This window comes from Bos mutus, chromosome 21 (genome assembly GCF_027580195.1).
Source record: "Bos mutus isolate GX-2022 chromosome 21, NWIPB_WYAK_1.1, whole genome shotgun sequence".
Classification (NCBI taxonomy): domain Eukaryota; kingdom Metazoa; phylum Chordata; class Mammalia; order Artiodactyla; family Bovidae; genus Bos; species Bos mutus.
Genome location: NC_091637.1, coordinates 64143966 through 64166712, shown reverse-complemented (window position 1 = coordinate 64166712; position 22747 = coordinate 64143966). Strand labels below are relative to the sequence as shown.

General features: G+C 59.6%; 1 protein-coding gene across 2 annotated transcripts; it reads left to right on the top strand.

The window, feature by feature from the left end:
* Positions 1-8684: 8684 nt before the first annotated feature.
* Positions 8685-22292, top strand: SLC25A29 (solute carrier family 25 member 29). Of its 2 annotated transcripts, XM_014477549.2 has the most exons (4): positions 8685-9372; positions 14475-14518; positions 19455-19538; positions 20258-22292. In XM_014477549.2, exons 1-4 carry the CDS (start codon positions 9339-9341, stop codon positions 20990-20992), a joined length of 897 nt encoding a protein of 298 aa, XP_014333035.1. In that variant the 5' UTR covers positions 8685-9338; the 3' UTR covers positions 20993-22292. The 2 variants fall into 2 exon arrangements, with proteins under 2 accessions (XP_014333035.1, XP_070214072.1); XM_070357971.1 differs by lacking the exons at positions 8685-9372; positions 14475-14518 and having other exon boundaries at positions 18367-19538.
* Positions 22293-22747: the final 455 nt, after the last annotated feature.

Here is a 22747-nt window from a genome sequence, read left to right as displayed (position 1 = left end):
AGGAGGCCGTCTTAGCCTGGGTTTGGCTCCTGGCTCCACCCCTCCCAGCTGTGTGACCTTGGGCCAGTTGTGCGACCTTTCTGAGTCTTGCATGCTTGGCAAGAGTCAGAGCCCAGGGCGCCCGCTGGGGCCACTCCAAAGGGTCACTGTTGGAGCTGCAAGGTCGGCTTTCGGCTTTCGGCTTCCTCCTCCAACAGCAGGCCCACCCCGCGCGGCCCCAGGAGGCCCAAGCGAGGAATTCTGAGCCGTCCTGTAAGGGGAGACAGACACGGCACAGACACCAGGGGCCCCCGGGACAAGGGAAGTGGGGCGCAGGCCTCACCGGACATGGTGGCGGGGGAGCTGCAGGCCGAGGTGCCGGGGAGGAACCTGATATCCTAAAAGGCGTACTTACGCTTTATAACAAGAGGGATAACTTCAAGTTACTAACAAGACATCCAGACCAAAGAGACGCAGCCGGCCTCGAGGCGAAGGCCCCGCCTCCCGGCAGGACGCAGGCAGACACCTCTGTTTTCACTATTTTGTCACTTGCTGCCTTTCCTTCTCAACCCCTCTGGGACGCCGCGCACCCGGGGACTCACTCCTCCTGCGCGTCCATGGTGCCCGTGGGGTGGACCAGGAGGCTGAGCCAGGCTGCCTGGGCGTGGCCCTCACCCTGAGGGGCTCTCTGTGAGGTCCCCTGGGGCCTTAGTGTCCTTGTCTGTAAAACGGCAGCTCTGCTGCCGTCCACCCGTAAGGCTCTGGGAGGACTAAAGGGTCAGCAGGCCCTAGGCTCCTGGAGCCAAACCTGTAGCTCTGAGTATCACCGTTATGGGATTTCACAGGAGGCCCAGGGGTTAAGACTCCCTACACAGGGGGAGGCACAGGTTCGATCCCTGTCTGGGAAACGAACATCCCACAAGCCGCATGGTGCAACCGAGATAAAAGAATAAATATCACTGTTACGATGTAACTTGCGGGTGATGTCAAGGACAGGCAAGTGGGATACGCCTGTAAAATACAGAAAGTGCTCCAGGAGTTAGGCTTTGAGGTCTTTGTGTTTCAGTGGGTATGTTCTCAGAGGGGAGTTCACCGGGTCAAACCCCCCTGAATGATTCACATCTGTTTATTTCTTTTTGGCTGGCCTGGGTCTTTGCTGTTGAGCCCAGGCTTTCTCTAGTTGCGGCCTAGTCGGGGGGACTCTCCCTGTGGTGTCTTTCCATTGCGGTGGCTCCTGTTGTTGCGGGGCAGCAGCTCCAGGTGCACAGGCTCCTTAGGTGTGGCTCACCGGCTTACTGCCCTGCGGCACGAGGGATCTTCCTGGACCAGGAACCTAACTCGTGTCCACTGCATTGGCAGGCAGATTCTTAACCACCAGACCACCAGGGAAATCCACCTGAACTATTTTTACCTATCATGCACTTTGCCATTTTGGCAGGATTTGGAAGGGCAGGGATGGGGGCAGTGGGACTTCCAGGCAATGAGTCCAGAGTGGGACACTGGGCCAGCTCCAGAGATGGGCATTTCCAGAAAATGAGGCTCCTTGGCAAGACTTGGATGAGTTCAGGAGACTCCAGAGTCACCTGGCTCACTCTGTGACACTCTAAGCCTCCGTCTCTTCATCTGTAAAATGGGACAGGACACAAATTTGTACGCTCAGGGGCTTGGCGCCTGCCACGCTCTGCCTGCATCCCACGACGCCCCACTGGGGGCTGCAGCCCACACAGCCACAGGCGGGAGCTGAGGCTGCACCCACCTCCGGGTGGGGGAGCATCTCTAGGGTGTAACTTGTTTGCAGGGTGGATGACCCCCCAACTCAGACCTCCCAGACACCCTGGCCTCCCTCTGACATCCTGAGGGGTTAGGGCCCTGGCTCCCAGGGTCTCAGGGTTGCAGAGCATACAACAGGGCGTCCCCAGCCTGTGCCTCCACTGGGGCAACGGGGCCAACAGGAAGGGCTGCCCTCAGCTCCCCCGCCCCCATCCCCCCCAGGAGCGGTGTCTTCATGTCTGAGCTCAGCACAGAGCTCCAGGCCCCTGGAGCCACCCCCGTGTTACAGACGAGGACACCGCGGCCAGAGAGCAACGGTGACAGTTAGGGGAAGGCCTGGAATTTGAGCCCAGCGCTGCAACGGGGGACACTGATTAACGTGACCCCGAGACTCAGTTTCCCCTATCTGCAAACAGGGACGACAGCCACCTGAAGCAGGGCTAACGCAGGTAAGGACTATGAAGGCTCCCCGGCACTGGTCATCAGACGGAGCAGAAGCGACCCTTGGAGTGCCAGCCAGCAGCCTCAGGCCTGAGCCAGCAGCCTCAGGCCTGGACCAGCGGTCAGGTGCCTCCAGCCCTGCCCTGTCCCCACCCACTCCCTGGCCCGTCTCTTCCGTTCCCAGATGCCCAAGCAGTAACTTAAGCCCTTCTGGTCACTTCGTGCAGCCCCTCCTGTTTTCCAGGCCCCTGTGACCCCTTCAGCGATGCACAGGAGGCATCCCTGGGGCCCACTGGCTGGGAGGTTCTCTCCAGGACAAGGTAACCTCTGACACCACGAGATCCAAGGCCCCGGAGGGTGGAATTGAGGAATGAGGCTCTCGTCAAGGCAGGGCCTGAGGCCTATCGGATCTGCTGATCTGGGAAGGGAAGCTATTGACCGCTGTCAATAATTCATTCCTTCATTCCAGCACACACCTTCTTGTGCAAAGCCCACGCAGGCATCCAACAATGATTCAGAGGCTTGCCCAGCCTCCCTGCAGCCCTGGCCTGCCTGGGGAGTACATGCCTTCTCTGGTACTGCCTGAGAAATTATCCCCATGAGGAGAAGCCTCTGACACCAAACATTCATGTCTCACAAGTTCTGCAGGTCGGGACTCGGGACCAGCGTAGACGTGTGGCTCTGGCTCAAGGTGTCTCATGCTGAGGCCATCTTAAGCCATCTGGGGGGCTGGAGGAATCCCCCGTCCAGAGTGACGCACTCACAGGGCTGTTGGCCAGAGGCCTCAGTTCCTGATCTCATGAACCTCCCCATGGGACTGCCCGCATGTCTGCACAAGAGGCCCAAAGTCCCCCACAGTCAGGGGTCCCAGAGAGAGCATGGTGCAGCTATGGTGTTCCTGAAGGGGGAGACCCCAATCACAGGCAGAACTGGAGCGCCCGCGGGGGGGTGGGAGGCCGTTCCCAGCATGGCCAAGACCCGCAGGCGGGCAGCACCAGGTAAGGCTGAGAAGTAGATTGTCGGGACTGGGGGAGGCGCCTGGAACACCCCGGCTGGAGCATGTGGACACGGCTCATTGGTGCGGGCACGGCACGTCCAGCGGAAGCGGTGGCTGGGTGGGGCAGAGGCTGGGGAAGGATGGGAGGTTGGGACAAAGTATCATGGAGCCAGCTGGGAACCAAAGGCAGGCACTTCTTTTTAATTTTTATTCTTTTTGCTACACCATGCAGCATGCGGAATCTTGGTTCCCTGACCAGGGATAGAACCCGGCACACTTTAACAGGAAGTGCCTGAGGGCAGACTCACCCGGGACCAACCCCCCACACACACACACACACACACGCCCACCCCCAGCGCCAACAGACACTCAAAGGGGTGGCAGAGGCCTGCCTGTGACCCTCCCTTTGGACAGCAAGGCCCCGAAAGGGCTTCATCTGGGAGGTGAGCCTAACCCCCCCCCCCGACCCCCGCCGGGGGCAAGGCACGGCAGCCAAGAGTCAGGCACCCAAGGGGGCCGAAGATGGGGCTGTGGTGGGGGCTCCAGGGAGCAGAGCCCAAAGGAACAGGACTGGAGATCATGGTGTGGGCAGAGGGGTCCATGCCCCCTGCTGGGCCACAGATGACTGCCCGAGGCTGGGTCGTCAGGAAGCCACAGGAGGAAGGAGGAACACAGAACTAGCGAAGGCCTGTCCCACCAGAGGGGTTCTGGAAGGGGAAGCTTGGGCTTGGGTTCCAAGAACCACAGCGGGCTCCTGAGTTCCAGGAGGCCCTTCTCTCAGCCCTTTCTCTGTCCCCTCCATTGCTCCCCAGGGCACCCGCCTGCCATCCCAACACACATTCCCTGCCCGGGGCAGCGCCCCGCCCACTCCTGCCCCGCTGCCAACTGCACCCACACGGCCTCACCCTGGCGCCCCAACCCCAGCCCTGAACAGGGGCACACTGCCCTCCTCTGGCCACTGCCCTGGGTGCCCGCTCATGCTGCCCGACAGCCCCGGACCATCTGCTGGTCCAGCCATCCCCCCACCATGACAGCGGGTGCCCCCAGAGGGCACTGCCCTAGGCCTGGCCGCCACCCCACCCCGTGCTGACCCAGGAGCATGACTCCACGAGGCCCGTGGGCAGCAAGCACACCCCATGTCCGCGCTTGGCCGAGCCCCTCTGCCCTGACCAGTCGAGCCAACCCCAGCTGGGGTCCACCTCTGTGGCTTTCTGGGTCTGGGGCACCCCCAGGCTGATCCCGTTAACTCTATTTTTACACCAGAAGCACTTGCCGCATCTATTTATATCACGCTCCTTCTTGAGTTTCTGGTCATATCTCCATCTGGCCAGAGCCTCCCTCGCTTCGGCCTCTCGGTGCACCCCCTCCACGGCCAAGTGGGTGCCAAGCGAGTGGAGGCCACACCCGCCCTGGGGACTCCGCCCCGGGGACCACGGTGACTGTATCCCACTGAACGAAGGTGCCAGAAACCCACACGGCGTGGTGGCCCCTTTGGGGCTGACGAAACTCAACTGAGAGACATGAACTCTGTAACATCCACCCAATAGGAGAGCGCTGAGCATCTCAGACTCGGGAGGGGCCACCAGAACAGGGACTGGCTGTCCCCAGGTGGTCTCAGGCCCTCTCCCCTTTGAGGCACAGAGCCGACTCACTCACCAGGGAGGCTGAGTTACTCCCAGAGTGGACCAGACCTGAGGCCGGAGGGACATCCAGATGGAAGACGTTTATCGGCAGGGAGAAAGACTCGTGGGGCGGAGCCAGCTCATCAGCACCCAGTGCTGGGTCCAGGTGGACCCCCTGGCACAAAGCCACCCCCACCCCACCCCACCGTGTTCCTTGCAGGGTCTTCCACGCAGCCAGGAGGGGTGCAAGTGGAGACTGGAAAGCAAAACTGAGCCAGAGATCCCTGAACCTGTCCTGGGAGAAGGTCTCCATCCCTGAAGAGGCCGGTTTCAACGCAGGTTTTACCCCCACGTGCTCCCTGAGGCCGAGGTGGGGCCTTGAAATCTGCACTTTTAGCTTGTCCTGGGAGACTCCAATTCCAGAGGTCTGGGGGGACCCGTGGCCACAGGGCAGGACAGTCCAGAGCCCAGGTCCCCTCACCCAAGGGTGCCTGCTCACCCCCTGCTGTGTGCCAGGCCAAGTTTAGTGTTACTTAAAGATGATAAGGTCCCCGCCCTGGTGGAGCAAACATTCGAGAGGAAGAGAGATGTTAAACATTTAGAGGAACATGCAAAGTCATTCTAGGAGCTGGGGCAGAACAGGGCATGGGGTGGGGTGGGGGGCTCCACAGCCAAGCCCCTTTTGAGGAGCTGAGAGTTGAGCAGGGGCTTGAGCCCTGGAGAGGACTATACCAGGCTGGGAGGAGGAGCGCACCCCACCCCCACCCCGGCTTGGGGACACAGCCAATTCAAAGGCCCTGGGGCAGAATGAGCTTGCAGTTGTAAGGGTTCGGCCAGGTACCTCGGGCTCTGAGCCTGGGTTTTATTCCAAGTGGGGGGTGTGGGAGGCAGTTAACAGCCCCACCCTCCCCACCTTCTGTGCCCAGGAGCTTTGGAACCTGTTCCAGTGGCTCCCATCCTAAAACTACACCTGCCCTGGCTCCCAGGCCCACCCTGCACACCCTCCAGCTGAGCCCAACTCCCCACAAGGTCTACAGACCACCCCCTACCCCACAGGCCCTGAGACATCTCAAGCTCCAGCCTTGCTCCCCACCCAACCCCGGGGGCCAAATAGCCTCCCACCACTGAATTCAACAGATTCCAGGGTGAGAGACTGCTGTTATTAATTTTCCCACACCCAACCTGTCTTGTGTCAGGAATTACAAACGCCCTGCAAAACAAAATCTCTGTCACACACTCCCAGTGACCCGGCCTGTCCCCTGCTGCCCCGTGGCATGTTTCCCCTCCCTGCTGTTCCCTACTGCTCTGGCCTTGGGCCCCTCCCACTTCTTAAAGGCTGGGGTCTGAGTCCCCCTGCAAGGCAGCCTCCCCAGGAAGGGTGGGAGGGACCCGGGGCCCTGTGGAACCTGAGAAGTTTGAAAAAGCAGACTGTTGTAATCTCAGGAAATGAAGCAGAACAGATATGGACCCCAGCAGCTGATGTAATGACGCAGGCCCATTGCCTACAAGCTCATTTCCTTGGCTAAGGCATCTTCACTTCTTTCGGGTCTCTCTGCCAGCTGCGTGGGAGGCCCTGGAGGCCAGGGAGGTGGGTCTTCTCTGTGCCCACTCCAGGTGCAGAGCACCACCCAAGTGAATGATTCTCAGGCAGCAGGAATCACTTTTTTTTAAATGCATGATTCTTTTTTTTAAAAAAAAATGTTACTTGGTGGCGTCAGGTCCTAGTTGCGACTATCGGGATCTTTCTTTGAGGCACATGGGCTAATTGCAGCGTGCCAACTTGCTTGCCCTGCAGCATGTGGGATCTTAGTTCCCCCATCAGGGATCGAACCTGTGTCCCCTGGGTCTCAAGGTGGATCCCTAACCACTGGAACCAAGAAGTCTTTGAACGATTCTTTAGGGAGGGACGGCTTTCAGTGGTTTAGTAAGCCAGCAGTACACACACCCCCGTGACCCCAGCCCCTACCAGTGCCTGCCTTCGCCGCTTCCTCACTGCTTCCCCAAACGCTGTTTCCAGCAGATTCTGGGATGCACCAGCACCTGCCCTGGGGTGCTCCCGGTTGGAGGTTGACCCCCAGCACCCACCGTGGGCACACCTGCCCCAGAGCCCACCCTTCTACTGCTCACAACTTGCTGAACCTCTGTCCCCAAAGCCAACAAGCCTCAGCCTGAACACTGGCTCCCCCAGTCCAGCCCCTCTCCAAGTCCTCCCTGCAGGGTGCACAGCTCACCGCCTGCCTGAAGTGCAGGATCCAGGATCCATCCCACTGCTACCTCTGCGGATCCCCCGCCTGGATGCCTGCAGGGTCTGCCCAAATGCAGCTTTCCCCAAGGAGCTTTCTAAATACTGAGTGCTTATTGTGTACCAGGCTGCTGGGCTGGCCCAAGGACAGGAGTCAGGGCTCATGCAAGATGCCCCAAGCACAACATTAACTTAAAGGCACTTGTGTTCTCTTTGTCTCCTTATTAATCGGTCCATAAGAATTTTCTGACTTACTGCCCTGTTAAGGTTCTTGACTCTCCTTCTCAAACCTCCAAAAACAGATACGGAGGCTGCAGGCATCTGTGCTTTCCCCCTTGAGGCCTCAGCAACCCAGGGACCCCTGTTCCTAGAGGTGAGTCACCTGGATGTAGGTTGTCCAGTTTAATCACTGTGACTTCGAGGCCTCCGGCCAACTCCCACCTGGGTTTTGGGTCTGGGCTTCTCCTAGGGCCCACACCCTTTCCTGGCTCATGAGTCTTGTCAGAGGCTGGTGATATTCAAACCCAGGCCTCCAGACCCCTAGTTCAGGGCCCACCAGCCATCACAAGCACTGGACTAGGAGTCAGCAGACCTGGGTTTGGGTCTCAGATCAATGGATGTTCTCTTTAGATTCTAAGAATAAAAGGAAACCATGCGGAACCATTGGATTTAGAGTGGCCTCTGATCACCACGATAATTAATGCACCGGACAGGTATCCCCTAGTAGCAAGTATATATAATCTTTAAAACCCGTCTGTGAGGTATATATCCATGGTAACCTCATTGTCCATTTCAGAAATAGTAACATGCAAATAAAAGAACTGTGTGATCTGCAACCCGGAAACACCGGACTGTGTGTCCTGATCGCAAGAGCATGAAGGAAGTTGGGCGAAGGCCTGAAGTTGTCATCTGACTCACGGTGAGGGAGAAAGCGCCCGGCCAAACCGAGTCCAAACCGTACAGTCCGGACTTCACGAGGTGCTGGAGAAGGGCAAGTGGGAGTCTCTGACCCGGACGCTCCCCAGGGAGGGGTCCTTGGCCGCGGCCAATCCCAGGGATGGGGGAAAGCGGACGCGGAGCAGAGTCGGATTCTGCTCTTTCTTAATCCACCCCCACCTCCCGCCGCCCAGCTACCTGCGTAGACCGGAGCCCAGCGCCCTCCCACTTGGCCTTCTCACATACCCTCCCCTCCGCCAGGCGGTCCAGGCCCCGAGGCCTTCCAGAGCCGCGGTTTCGTGACCACACCGCGCCCGATCTGGCCTCTCTCGCCCCGCGGCTCCAGGACGAGTCCAGGAACCTCCCCTTCGCACAGCTTTCCACGGCTCCCCAAGTTTGCACCCCGAGGTCCTGGCCACGCCCTTCGCCCCGAGCGCCGTGGGCCAGGAGGCCGGGAGCCCCAGGCCCACCGGCCGGAGGGCGCACAGACAGGAGGCGTGGGGGTGAAGACTCCCCCGAAGGGGCGTTCCGCCGCTCGAGGAGTGTTACAATTAGTGTTCCAGCCTGCAGGCCTTGGAGGGTCCCGGCGCTCCACCTCCGTTAACCGCGGCGCGTCCCCATTATGCAAGCAAGGACCCTGAGCTTGGGCGGTGGAGTTGGGATCTGAACCAAGGCCCCAAGGATCCCAGGCTTCCGGTCCAGAGCGAGGGCACGCCACCTCCCGCCCCGCTGATCCGCGTCACGCACGCCAGGAAGTTCCCAGGCTGCGCCGGCCCGGGACTCCCCGCAAGCACCGGCCCCACCGTCCCGCCGCGGCGGCGCACGACCGCCTTCCTCTCCGCCCGGGGCGGCGCGGGCGGGCGCACGAAGCGCATTCTTTGTCTGCAGCGCCTCCGCGCCTCCCCCGCCCGCCGGCCGGCTACGTGGCCCCGCCTCGCCCGCACCCTAGGTCAGCCCGGCCAATGAAGCGCCGCGGCGGCGCGCGGGGCCCGGGGCGTTGTCCGCGCCTCGCCCGCCCATTGGCTGAGCTCTGCCCCACGCCCGAACCCCGGCCGGCCGGCCGGAGGGGCGGGACGCGCGGCCCGAGGTGAGGGACCACGGGCGGCGCACGGAAGATCGGAAAGGCCGGCGAGCCGGCCAGCGAGGGACAAGCGCCCGGCAAGGAGTCGCGCGCTGAGCCGCCGCCGCCGCTGCCGCCAGACCCCAGCCTGCGCGGGGCTCCGTGCCAGAAGGCAGCGGCCAGGCCGAGTGCCAGCCCAGCAAAACAGGGAGGGCCCCCGACGGCGACCAGCCCGGCGGGGGGCCAGCGAAGGAGGACCCGGAGGAAGGCGGCTTCACCGGGGACCCGGCAATGGCGCTCGACTTTCTGGCTGGATGCGCTGGGGGTAAGGAAGAGGGCGGGTCCTGCCCGGGCGCGCGCGGGGGCCGGGGACGCCCGGTGCCCAGGGAGGAGGTGTCCGGCCTGGGAGGCCAGCTCACTTGCGACCTCTTGGCCCCGCGGCTTGCCCTGTGGCTGAGATTTCCTCCTGTGTAAGATGGGTTAGCTGTGCTCCTGTTTCACGGGATTCTTGTGGGCGTGAATTGACATCAGGCCCGAAGGGCCCCTAGGGCGCTGTCCACCAAGGCAACTGTCTTTTAAGTCTTTCGCAGCTCGTTCGGACGAGCGATCTGGGGCTCAGGGACATTACCGTGGCTGCCAGGGGACCGCCAGAAGGATGCCCCACCACCCTCCTCGCCGAGGCCAGCGGACGGCGAGGCTCCGAGCCCATCTCCCTCATGCCGTCCCCCAGCCTGCGCCGACTCGGAGCAGGGTCCCCTCCCTGGGCACAAGAAGTTTGAAACTGGCTCCACCCCGTTTCCCGCATCCGTGTGGGTGGGCTGGGGCCGGGGGCCACCGGACGACCCCCTAGTGAGATGGCGTAAAAGGCGTGGGCCTGATCCCTGGCGCCTAGTCACGCCTTGGCGTCCCGCCCCCTTCATGCGCGGTTCTTCTGGGGAACAGACTAGGGGCGAGGTGGGGGCGGGGAGCGGGGAGCCGTGAAAGTGAAAGTCGCTCCGTTGCGTCCGACTATTGGCAACCCCATGGCCTATACAGTCCATGGGATTCTCCAGACCAGAACACTGGAGTGGGTAGCCATTCCCTTCTCCAGGGGATCTTCCCAACCCAGGGATCGAACCCAGGTCTCCCACATTGCAGGAGGATTGTTTACCAGCTGAGCCACCAGGGAAGCCCCTGGGAACGGGCAGAGTAGGCTTGAATCGTCGCAGGATCTACGTCTTGGGCTCACGCGTGCATGTCCCCGATGTGGGGCACCTTCCCTGAGGCCGGGCTGCCCCACAGCGCTGGGGCCCTGTGTGTCCCCCCACCCCACCCCCGCGGACCTTGAGTCCACGTTCTGTCTGGGCTGGCTGTGGCCTGTCCGTGGGCATCCGGCACTGGCACTTCCCTCTTTGGCCTTTAGTGTCTCTGTTTTTTCTTGTAGAGTTAATTTATTCAACAGGTATTCACTGGGAGCCAGGTTTAGCTGTCAGGGACTCAGCAGGAAGAGGAGTGTGGAGAGCAGCCTTAGGCACATAAACCTGTGTGGTGCTAGCTTCCTGTGAGGCTGATGCAGAAGGGAGTGTGCTGGGAAGTGACCCAGACGCTTACCCAATCAGGCCTCCAGGCCCCAGGGCTTTCCGTCAGGTTTCTTCCAAGCCCAGTGCCAGAGGAGACAGGAGGGGCCGACCTCGATGGACCAAGCTGTCCGTTTCCCCCTGTCCATTCCCCTCTCTGCTGTTCCCGCCGCCCCGCGGCCCCCACCCCCCACCCCCGCCACCTCCAGGGACCTCCCCTTGTGTCCTGCCACCAGGCCGTGGGCTCCTCCGGGGTGGGGGGTGGGCAGACCCTTCTCTACCCCTCCCCCAGTGGGCGCTCAGTCCCAGGGCCAAGGCCCCTTTGCAGCTTCTTGAGGAGTGTGGGTTCTTCCCCCAGAGAAGCAGGATTCCTTCTGTATTCACACAGGTGTGCTAGGAGCCGTGGGGTTTGGGGCGGGAACACTCTTGGTAAAGTCAGACCCATCCCTCCAGACACACACAGTCAAGTCACCCTGGGCTCTTGCTCACCAGGGCCCCTGCCCATCCTCACCACGCCCAGCCGGGAGAGATCCTGGCCGCGTCCTGGGTTGGCGAGCAGAAGGTACTCCACGGCCGCCACACCTGTGGTCCTACCTGGGCCCAGGTGAACGCCTGGGGCTAGAGGTGCCTGTGCTTCCCCCGTGGTGTGAACGGAGATGGGCGAGGGTAGAAGGGACCCTCTCTCCTGGTGTTACTTGACCCAGGAGAAACCTAGGCCCCGAAAAGTGCAAGGGGGCAGCCAGGCTCGTCCCTTCCCCCAGGCTCAAGGCGCTAGGGACAGTGACCTGACTGTCCCAGGCTCAGCTTTCAGAGCAGAGGGGCCGTCCAGGAACCATGTCCGGGTGGCACCCCGAGCCTGGGCCCCAGAGGTTGTCTGGTTTCCTTGGGTTTGAGTGGCTCTTCATTCAGTGTCCCGGGAGGAAGGAGGGTAGATCCCTTCTGATTGGCTGCGTGTGAACCACGTGTCCAACCGCCCCCTCTGGGAGGCGGGGTGGGGCCTTGATTGACAGCAGCCCTGAGGCCTTGCAGGGGACTGGGTTAGAAGGGTCTCAGTACCGACTTCCACTCCCCCAAGAACTAGAATTTCAAATTCAGAAAATTCAAAACATGAAATGAAAACGGGGGTGGGTCTCAAACGATCAAAACAAAGTGTGTCTTGAAGACCAGAAACCCAAAGGTGGAAGGAGCTGAGGGAAAAGACAGGCTGGGGTATGTTTTCACCCACCTGTGAATGTCAGGGGTTCCAGGAGGAAGAGGTCTGGAGGTGATGAGTAGGATGAATAAATAATAGTGGAGATTTTCTCTGATCAGAAGTCTGCTGCGTGAAAGGGCTGAGGGCGTACCAGCCAGAGTTCTTTAAAGAAAAAAAGACACACCCTTGGTATCTCCTGGTGATATTCCCAAAATCTACAGATAAAAATCTCAGTGGCTCTCTGACAGAATAAATAAATTATTGACAAAGGTGAACAGACACGCTGCCCGCGGATGTCTCATCTGTGGTGCTGGAAACCAGAAGATTCGTGGCTGTGGCCAGAGTTAATGGCCTGGGCTCAGTCCTCCCGAGAGCTCAGGACTGTCTTTCCTGATGGCATTAAAGAAGCAGGTTTTGCAGATGAGCGGGAGTTCAGATGTGTTACATCTGAGGGTCGTAATCAAGAGAGGCTCCAGGGATGCGAGTAGAGACCCCAAGATGGAATAGCCCTGGGTCTCATGGGTTTTGAAGGTGAAGGTCAGTGGAAGATGGGCAGGGTGGGAACGTGCTTGGGGGTAAGGTGGGGAAGTAGGGTGAGAGAAGGCCTCGTACTCTCACCCCATGGCGGGGCGGTGATAGTTCTTAACCCTGTTTCTACACGTGGGTTCCCTGATAGCTCAGTTGGTAAAGAATCTGCCTGCAATGCAGGAGACACTGGTTCAGTTCCTGGGTTGGGAAGATCCCCTGAAGAAGGGAAAGGCTACCCACTCTAGTATTCTGGCCTGGAAAATTCCATGGACTGTATAGTCCGCGGGGTCATAAAGAGTCGGACATGACTGAGCGACTTTCACTTTTAAGGTCTGAAGCATTAAACAAGGTGAAGAGGACATTATATAAGGATTAAAAATACAATATGTGAAGAAGCATAAAAACTCCTATTTACTTGTGGACATCCACTAACGCTGGTAACCAGCTCTGATGGGGAGCAGGAGAGATGAGTGGTTAAGGAGGGCTCCAGGCTCAGAAGGTTTCGGTCCAGATCTCGGCTCCACTACTTACTGAGTGGTGTGGACATACATCACTTTTCTGTGCCTCAGTTTCCTCATCTGTAAAATGGGCTAATGGTCCTTTATTTACATAAGAGGGAGAGTTGGTACACATACAAAGCTAAGAATGGTAACCAGCAGGTAGAAACGTGACTGTGACCCAATGAATATTAGCCTGTTTAATTGCTCTATTATACATTGAAATATAGCAATAAATACAGTAATAAATCACCAGAGCAATGGACATGAACTTGGGCAAACTTCGGGAGATGGTGAGGGACAGGGAAGCCTGGCGTGCTGCAGTCCATGGGGTCACAAAGAGTCGGATACGTCTGGGTGGCTGAACAACAACTTAGCAATAAAAGCAGTGCTGTAAGACGCACACGCGTGCAGTTCCAGGGAGGACAGCATTCGAGTCAGTCGGGCAGTTTCCTGACCTCTCTGAGCCTCACTGTCCTTCCGTGAAGTGCCTAACAAGACTGCCTGATTCACAGGGATGTTGTAGCCCACACAGCACACAGGACGCTGACAGGTGCTCGTGAGCCATTCGGGGTGGCAGGGGCGGCGGGGCTTGTCCTTTTTTGGGAGGGTGAATCTTTACAGGTCTAGACTGATACATAACCAAGCAAACAGGGTCACAGGCTGCCACCACGGGCACAGCGTGGCTCCCGTGCAGGGCCGGGGAGCGGTCAGCCAGCAGCCGCGATGCCTCATGTCTGGGCCAGCACTCTGGGACCGGGGGCAGCCCTGGGGAAGTTTAACTCTCAATCCTGTACAAGTGCGGACAGTAAGGCTCAGACGCTGAGTCCTATGTGGGCTCAGCCAGCTGGTAAATGACAGAGTGAAGACTGAAAGCTGGGTAAGGGGCTGACCCCAAATCCAGAACCCCTGGAGCGCCTGACCACGCCAGGCATTTGGAGCGATGGGAACACCTGAGAAATGGCATTGACAGCCTCTCAGGGGGCACCTTCTCTCTCTTAACTTTTTATTTTATATTGGAGCATAGCTGATTAACAGTGTTGTGAGAGTATCACATGGACAGTGAAGGGACTCAGCCATACATATCCATGTACCCATTCTCCCCCAGACCCCCTCCCATCCAGGCTGCCACGTAACGTTGAGCAGAGTTCCCTGTGCTCTACAGGCGGTCCTTGTTGGTCATCCATTTTCAATACAGCAGTGTGTGCACACGTCCATCCCAAACGCCCTAACCATCCCTTCCGCTCACCCTTCCCTCCGGCAACCCTAAGAGCATTCTCTAAGTCTGTGAGTCTGTTTTGTAAGGAAGTTTATTTGTATCATTTCTTTTTGGATTCCACACATAGGGGAAGTCATGCAGTATTTCTCCTTCTCTGTCTGACTTACTTCACTCAGTTGACGCTCTCTAGGTCCTTCCACGTTGCTGCACCAAGGGGCACCTTCTGTTGTCCCCTCCAACGGGCAGCCGGGCGGAGAGAGAGTCACCAGCTTTGAGTCTGACAGATCCTGGCTTGACCTTGGGACGGCCACCCTCCCCTCGCTCCACCCAAAGGATCAAGGGGCTCCCGGGATGTGGCAGGCACATCCTTGCTGGACCCAGGCCCATGGTGGTTTCTGAGGCGTCTGGGTCACAGGCTGTCCTTTCTCCCCCCAGGTGTGGCAGGCGTGCTGGTGGGACACCCGTTTGACACGGTCAAGGTGAGTCTCATCGCCGTTTTATCCTCAGGCCGTGGTGGAGGCGCAGACATTGGAGGGAGGCTTGCAGGGTTGGGGCGGCGGGATACCCCTTTCTGGTGACCATCTCAGGAGCCCCTCAAGGTCCTCCCACAGGTCAGAAGGTAGAATCAGGCTTCTCCCTGATGCCCAGGTGAGCAGCGGCCTGTCCAGCGGGCCGTCCCGGCCTTTCCTCCCGGTCTGTTCCTCCATCTCCCAGCTGGGGCTAAACTTGGAGGTCCATCCTGACGCTTGATGGAGGGACTGCCCAGACGTGGGGGCATCCACCCCGTCCTCACCCAGAACACTTCCAGACTGCTTCCTGCAGGCAAGGATTCAGAGAGAATTGTAGAGAAATCACACATCAGCCTTTCCCGTGACTGCGATCCCCGCAGAGTGGTGGGCCTCGAGGCTGACACATTGCCTGGGCATTTCCCGGGGGGCTGCAGAGTACAGCTCTGGGGAGGCGCCCTGCTCCCCCCTCCGCGAGCCCATTCCTCCACACGGTGTCGGGTCCCGGGTTCCCCGACGCCTCAATGGAAACCAAGAGTTCCGGAGTTCCAGATTCCCGGTTAGAAACTCCCAAATAAGATCTGCCCTCTGTTGTTGGGGGTTTTATCCTTAAACTAGCCAAGTCAGGCCCCTTCCTTGCGGGCTTCCCTGGGAGCCCAGTGAACCGCAAGCAGTGGGCCCTAGGCCAGACCCTGTAGCCCGCTGAACCCTGAACTTGGCTCCTCTTCTTCAGGGGCGAGGGTGGAGCAAAGACAAGGATGTCACCCTTGTGTAGGCAGGTTTGAGAGACCCCCGTCTCCTCCTTTTTCAGGAACCCAGGTGTCCCTGGGCTGATAACAGGTCCTGTGAAGTAGGGCTGCGTTTCCTCCAGCACAGGCCCCAAGCACTGTGCTGTGACCTTGGAAAGGTCTGTGCCAGGAACTCCCTGGTGGCCCAGTGGTTAGGACTCTGCGCTTTCACTGCTGTGGGCTGGGGCCCCATCCCTGATCGGGAACTAAGATCCCCCAAGCCACTCCAAAAACAAACAAAAAGAGGTCTCTCTCTGGGCCTTGCACAGCTAGCTTCAGGCCCCCTGGCAGCCCACCTGCCAGTCACTTTACCTCCGGGCCAACTGTTCTTCCTGCACAGTGAGGGGCTGGCGAGATTTCCCAAAGCCTTTGGGCCCGGCACTCAGCAGTGTAGTTTGTGCTGGATTGAACAGTTAGTTCCAAAGGGCATGGGATTCCTTCCATCCCAGAAGGCAAGGCCTGGCTTTCTTGCCATGCAGCGGCCCCGAGTCCCTCCAGGGCTGGCCACCCCTCTGCCCAGCTGACCACCCCACGGCACCTGCCCAAGGGCCAGAGCAGCCCAGGATGGCCCTGCAGGGTCCACATTACGCTGTGCTTCTGCACTGTGGTCCTGTGCTGTGCGTGCCTCTCAAAGCTGCATCTAGCCAAGAAGTGTCTCTGATTCACTTCCTCTGCCCAGCTCTGCAGAGGCTTCTTGGGGTGCCCGTCCCACCCCAGGTCAGTCCCTCCAGGCTGCGGACCACTTTGTTCGGGTGCCTCCAGCTCCCTCTGAGCTCCTGAGCCATGGCCAGCGCCCCAGGGGTAGCCTGAGCTCAGGAACCTGTCCACCGCTGGGTTCCTGCCCTGTCCCACCTTACCTGGCACCTGGAGGTGGTCTTTGAGGAAATCCATTTGTAACTGTTTTTGTTTTTCCCACTGTGGCCAACCAGCATCACCTCTGCGCAAACCTATCTTTAAAAAGCCAAGCCTTTTATTCCGAAGGGGGAAAAAACCCCACCCCTCGCAAGTCCCCACTGTCACCCAAGCTTGTGACCCTTCTTGTCCACCGCCCCCCGCCACGCGCTCAGACACTGTGACCTTGTTCTGATTGGACGTTGGTTTAATTTAATGCCAATGGCTTTTTTTTTTTTTCCTGGCTGTTGTCCATTGTAAAAGTTAAGCATTCTTGGGACTTCCCCGGTGGTCTGGTGGCTAAGCTTCTAGCGCAAGGGGCCTGGGTTTGCTCCCTGGTCGGGGAACTAGACCCACATGCCACAACCAAGACCTGGCACAGCCAAATAAATAAATATCAAAAAATAATAATAATAAGCATCTCAGTCAAAGAAAACTGGAAAACGCTGGGTTTTTTTTAATGTGTTCTAATTAAAACACATACATACACACTTTTTTCGGTTCGCTTTCTATTACAAAAGTAATGTAGGGTGTAAAAGGATGTTCACCATAACAAACACATAGAAACAAAACAAAAACAAAACTAGTCCTTTATGTAGCCTTTCCCCCAACCCTTGTTAATGGTTTCTACCAGAAAACAGACATGCACACAGGCCCATATATATTCCTGGTTTTGGGCAAAAATGGGATTTACCTGCCAGCTCTGCAAGTGGTCCTACCGCTGAAGCGGACCACTGGGGAAGTCCCAAGAATGCTAAACTACACGCCTGGGAGGAGAAACAAGCGCCCCTCACCAGAAACCCCCTTCCCCTCCTAACACCTCCGCCCTCCCCTCTTCTAGGCGGCCAGCTCCCTAACTCTCATCCACGGTCCAGTTTTCCCTGTTTATAAACCTCGTGAACTTGGACCCGGGCTTCCAAGTGCGTGAGGGGACGCCACGCGGCAGTGCCATCTGCACATCTCATGACTGCCACCTTGGCAGTGTGTCCTCCCAGGTCCTTGGAACTGAAATTTGAGTCCAAAACGTGGTTCACCTCTGTGGCGCCCAGAACCGCAGCCACTGCCCTTGGGCACAGCGCCTTCACGTGTGTTTCTCTGGGCAGGTTGTCTCCTGTCCCGTGGATGCCACTGTGGCAGTCACCAGGGGCGCCTGAGCCCTCTCTCACCAGGGAGCAGCCGGCCCCGGGTGGGCGGGGGCGGGGAGGCTGGGGGCTGGCCTCGGGGGTCCCGGGCCTGGATGTGATGTTGAAATTTTGTGTTGCTTTAACCGCCTTTACTTTCTGAGCTAGGGGCTGTCTCCGTCCATAGCAAAATGTAACTTTGTTGTAGATGAGCGTAAGCCTCATCCCGGAGAGCGCTAGTAAGTACAGACCAGGGGAACCCAACGCTTCTCTTCTCTGTCCAAACCAGGCCCTGGGCCTGGACCCCGCCCCACCACCCCCACCCACCAGACTGCCCTCCCAGACTGGCAGGGGCAGGGAGGGTATGAAATGAGCTTGGGTCCAAGCACAGGTCCCGGGGTGGGGGCCCTGGGGGCTGGTTGAGAAAAAGTAGCCCCGTCTCGATCAGGGGTTCTTTGTGCAGGGTCTCCCAGCCCTGGGGGGGAAGCTGGGAGCCTCCTGGGGTTGGTGTGTAAATGACCAACTTTTCCAGGGGTGGGTCCGTCAATCTTCCAATGAGATCCTGCTACCCCCAAGTGTTAAAAACCTCAACTCTAGATTCTGTAAGGCTCGGGCCACATTTTACCCCACACTCCCAGATGGCGGGTGCCCATCCCAGCCCCTGGGGGTCAGACACAAAGGGGATCCCCTGCAGCCTCTCGTGGGACCCGAGCTGGCCCAAGCCTGGGCATGAAACCAAGTCCAGCCTGCTAAGATGTCACCAGGGTGTCTGAAAGTCTGAGCCACAGAGGGCAGGGCCCAGCTCCGCTTCACATCATCTCTGCTGACACGGCCTCCTTGGTGCCAGTGTCAGGGGCCACAGGAGGAAAAGCCAGTCCTCCAGAGACCACCAGCCGTCGAAGGGGAAGTGGGAAACCTCCCATCACAGAAGCAACCCAAGGCAGAGCTCATGGTGTTGAGATGCCCTCGGTGCTCTTGAGTGGCTGTGCTTTTCTCCTCCGAGCTGGCAGCCAGGGTGAGGAGGGGTGCTGGGGTGGGCAGCGGCCTCTCAGAGCGGTGGTCGCCAGCGTTGAGGTCCCCGTGTGCAGACATGAGATTTCTTTTTTGCTTACAACACATTTTTTTTCTGTAAGTGCATTCGCCAGCACCCTCAACCCCACCCTGGCCCCGACCAACACAGCCACTCATGTCCCTGGAGAGGACAGCCTTGACCGAGTTGCAGGATCTCTCTGAGCCTCAGCCTTCCCATCTTTGAAACAGGAGTGACCCCAACCCCACCTTGGCCAGTGATCACGATGGAGCCCCTCTCCACTGCCCCGCACAGAGGGGCGCTCACATCACGGCCAGGGCTGTAGTGGGGTCATGTCTGAGTCAGAGCTGAGCCTGGGGCCGAACGTAGCTCACCCGCCTCCCCCAGACACAAGAAGAAAGGATGCTCCCGCTCTGACCCTGGGGAATGAGTATCAAGGACTGAGATAAGCTCTCTGTGGACAAAGACTGCTTTCACAGCGAGGCTCTGGGCCGTTGGGGTCTGAGGGCCCCCGAGCTGCAGACGTGGTCCCAAGGAGGCAGCCAGCAGCTCTCCAGTCGCTGCTTTACTAACTCATGACCACTGCCCTCCCTAGGGGCCACCGGCAGAAACCAAGGGGAAGGCCCGCAAGGACAAGGCTCCTCGCTGATAGCACCCCATGGGCATTCCCAGCCCCGACTCGGAGAGCGCGCGGTGGGGTGTTAAGCCTGGACACCCCTTGGGCATCGGCCAGGACTTGCTTCTGGGATGGTGGGAGGTCTTGGGAGATGCCTTAGGCCCCACTGTCAGTACCTTGTGTGGAGATAGTGAACAGGGGTCTTGAGGACCCCCACCCCTCTGCAGCTAGCTGTCTCTGTGACTGTTTGTCCACGGACAGCCCTCCCTAAAAATGGCACAGACACCCAGGCTCCCTCCCTGGGATTCCAAAAGCCACAGAAAGCTCCCTGGCTTCCTGCCTCATGGGTCCAACCTCAGGCCTCCTGGCGAGAGTCTCCCCGGGGGTTCTGCGTGCCGGCCCCAGAGAGCTGGGCACTCTGACTCCACGCGGCCACCTCACTTACCCTGGGCCCTCCTTCCAGGTGCGGCTTCAGGTCCAGAGTGTGGAGAAGCCCCAGTACCGAGGGACCTTGCACTGCTTCCAGGCCATCATCAAGCAGGAGAGCGTGAGTGCCTGGGGGCCATGGGGGTGGGGTGGGACGCCGGCCTCAGCCTTGCCTCTGCAGTGGTGCAGGCCTGGACCACAGAGGCTTCCCTGACAGCTCAGTTGGTAAAGAATCCATCTGCAATGCTGGAAGCCCCAGTTTGATCCCCAGTTTGATCAGGAAGATCCACTGGAGAAGGGAAAGGCTACACATTCCAGTATTCTTGGGCTTCCCTGGTGGCTCAGCTGGTAAAGAATCCACCTGCAATGTGGGAGACCTGGGTTTGATCCCTGAGTCAGGAAGATCCTCTGGAGAAGGGAAAGGCTACCCACTCTAGTATTCCGGCCTGGAGAATTCCATGGACAGAACAGTCCATGGGGTGGAAAAGAGTGGGACACGCCTGAGCCACTTTCACTTTCACTTTCTTTCACTGGACCACAGGAGGTGGAGCAGGGCACCCCGCCTCTGCGATGCTGTGGTCCCTGGGCCACAGAGCTGGGAGAGGAGGCGGTGGGCAACTCCGGGGCACATCCAGACTTTGGGAACAGGAGGGTGGGCGTGCCCGGGCCTCTCAGATTGAGGACCTGGGTGCTGATCAAATTCTGCTTGGTCCTCATGAGCAGCTGAGGTGGGCCGAGGCAGCCGCCACCTGCATGGAGGGTCCTGGGTGGAGGTGGGCTTGGGCAGCTCTATAGACTCCAAGCGGGAGCGCACCTGACGCCTCTCCGTGCGCCCCGCAGGTGCTGGGCCTGTACCGAGGCCTGGGGTCGCCGCTCCTGGGGTTGACCTTCATCAACGCGCTGGTGTTCGGCGTGCAGGGCAACACCCTGCGGGCGCTGGGCCGGGACTCGCCACTGAACCAGTTCCTGGCGGGCGCGGCGGCCGGGGCCATCCAGTGCGTCATCTGCTGCCCCATGGAGCTGGCCAAGACGCGGCTGCAACTGCAGGAGGCGGGCCCAGCGCGCACCTACCGCGGGCCCCTGGACTGCCTGGCGCAGATCTACCGGCAGGAGGGCCTGCGCGGCGTCAACCGGGGCATGGTGTCCACGCTGCTGCGCGAGACGCCCAGCTTTGGCGTCTACTTCCTCACCTACGACGTGCTGACGCGCGCGCTGGGCTGCGAGCCGGGCGACCGCCTGCTGGTGCCCAAGCTGCTGCTGGCGGGCGGCACGTCCGGCATCGCGTCCTGGCTCTCCACCTACCCTGTGGACGTGGTTAAGTCGCGGCTGCAGGCCGATGGGCTGCAGGGCGCGCCGCGCTACCGAGGCATCGTCGACTGCGTGCAGCAGAGCTACCGCGACGAGGGCTGGCGCGTGTTCACGCGGGGGCTGGCCTCCACGCTGCTGCGCGCCTTCCCAGTCAACGCCGCCACCTTCGCCACCGTCACCGTGGTGCTCAGCTACGCCCGCGGCGAGGAGGCCCGGCTGGAGGGCGATGCTGGGTCCGCCGCCCTGGCCCAGCCCTCCAGCCTGTGATGCCCCCGCCCCACCTTCCCCGGGGCGGCTTTTCCAAAATGCAGCCCAGACTGTTCCAGAACTGTAAGTGGCTCCCGCGCCGATCGCCCTGCCCCAGACACCTGAGACCCCATGGACTGTGGGCTCAGTCAGACCTGGGTTGAATCCGCTCCTGGGCTGTGTGGGCCTTGGCCGCAGTATTTGACCTCTTGGTTTTCTCCACTGCAAAATGCGGAGCCTGTTCCCCCTGTTGTACCGTCAGGAAGCTCAGAGATGCTGCCTGTGGGGCACCCAGCCTGTCACTGTTACTGGCTTCTGGACTCTTCCAGAAGCCCAGCCAACACTCCAACCCTTCCCTGGGATCCTGGCCACACCTCCCAGGGGGAGGGTCTCTGAAGACCCACCAATGGGCTTGCCAGTGATTCATTAACTCTGAACTCCTCCACCTGGCAGAGCTCCAGGGACACTTCTGGGCCACCTGTCCAGTCTGCGTTAGGGACAGAGGGGCAGCTCGAGGCCTTCTGGGGTCCCAGAACCAAACCCTCTGCCAGCACACCCCAGCTTCTCCAAGCTGCAAGGCTGGGAATACCCCTACTCCTTCCACTCCCGTTGGAAGGTAATCTGGGGACCACTAAGAAGCCATGGAACCTTCTGGAAGTTCTACATTAGCTTAGGAGCTGGGGTGGGGGGGCAGGCACAGGTCAGTGGAAGGGGAGATCTCTGCAGTTAAACAGAGACATGGCAAGGGGGAGTCTTTCCACTCTCTGGGCCTCAGGCTGCCCATCTGTAAAATGGGAACATGACTCAGCTGATGTCTTCGGCTCAGGCCCACTGCCAGCAGCCGGGGTTCCCCAAGGTTTGCAGAGGGGTCGGCAGGGAGAACCCTGTGGGATCCCTGAGCCCTGTGGGAAATGGTGTCTTTCCCAGGCAGTCAGTCTCAATGCTCTGTGTTCCCATGAGTCCAAGCGGGGCCTGTAAGTGGACACAGGTCTGACCAGTTTGGGCCCCTCCAGGCCAAAGGGCATCTGCACCCACATGACCGGGGCCGTCACTAGAAGCCAGCCGGTGGTGTGAGCTCCGGCAGCCTGGGTACAGCTGGCACATCGTGGCCGTGAGACCGGACAGGGAAGTGAGTGCTTTCGCACAAGTTGGAGGTGACTGCGTCCTCCACGGTGACTGGAGCTGACTGGCCCTACTCCCGGGGGCGGGCTGTGCTCAAGGAAGCCAGGATGACCCTCCCCCAACTCCCCCCCCCACCCCCACGTGGCATCATCGTCGTACAGAAACCTCCAAGGGAATAAAGTGCTCTTTGTTTTTTTAAGAGAGTGAGGTTTCATTTGTGTATCACAGAAGAACGGGGTTCACCCCTACCCCCTCGCTGGAGTCAGAGGGGCCAGCTTGGTGGTTGGCCTGACCTAGGCCAGAGACAGGGCACCTCCAGACCCTCAGTTTCCTCATCTACAAAATGGGGCTAATGGAGGCGTGAGGGGCGGACCGAGCGAAGCCCACAGACGTGCTGCGTGCAGCCTCGGCCAGGCAGCGAGCGCGTCTCTGTGTCTCTTGTGACCCAGGGAGGGGAGGCCCGGTCCCTGCCCAGTGGGAGGGTAGGCAGGACAGGCCCTGTGTGCCTTGAGCTCTCTGGAAGGACTGAGGTGGGAGGGCTTCGGGTACCCTAGCTGAGGCCAGAATCTGGAGGAGGATGGACTTGTCCTTCTGAGCTTGGACCTAGACCAACCTAAGGATCCCTGAGGGCTTCCTGAAGGAGGCCTCGCGTGC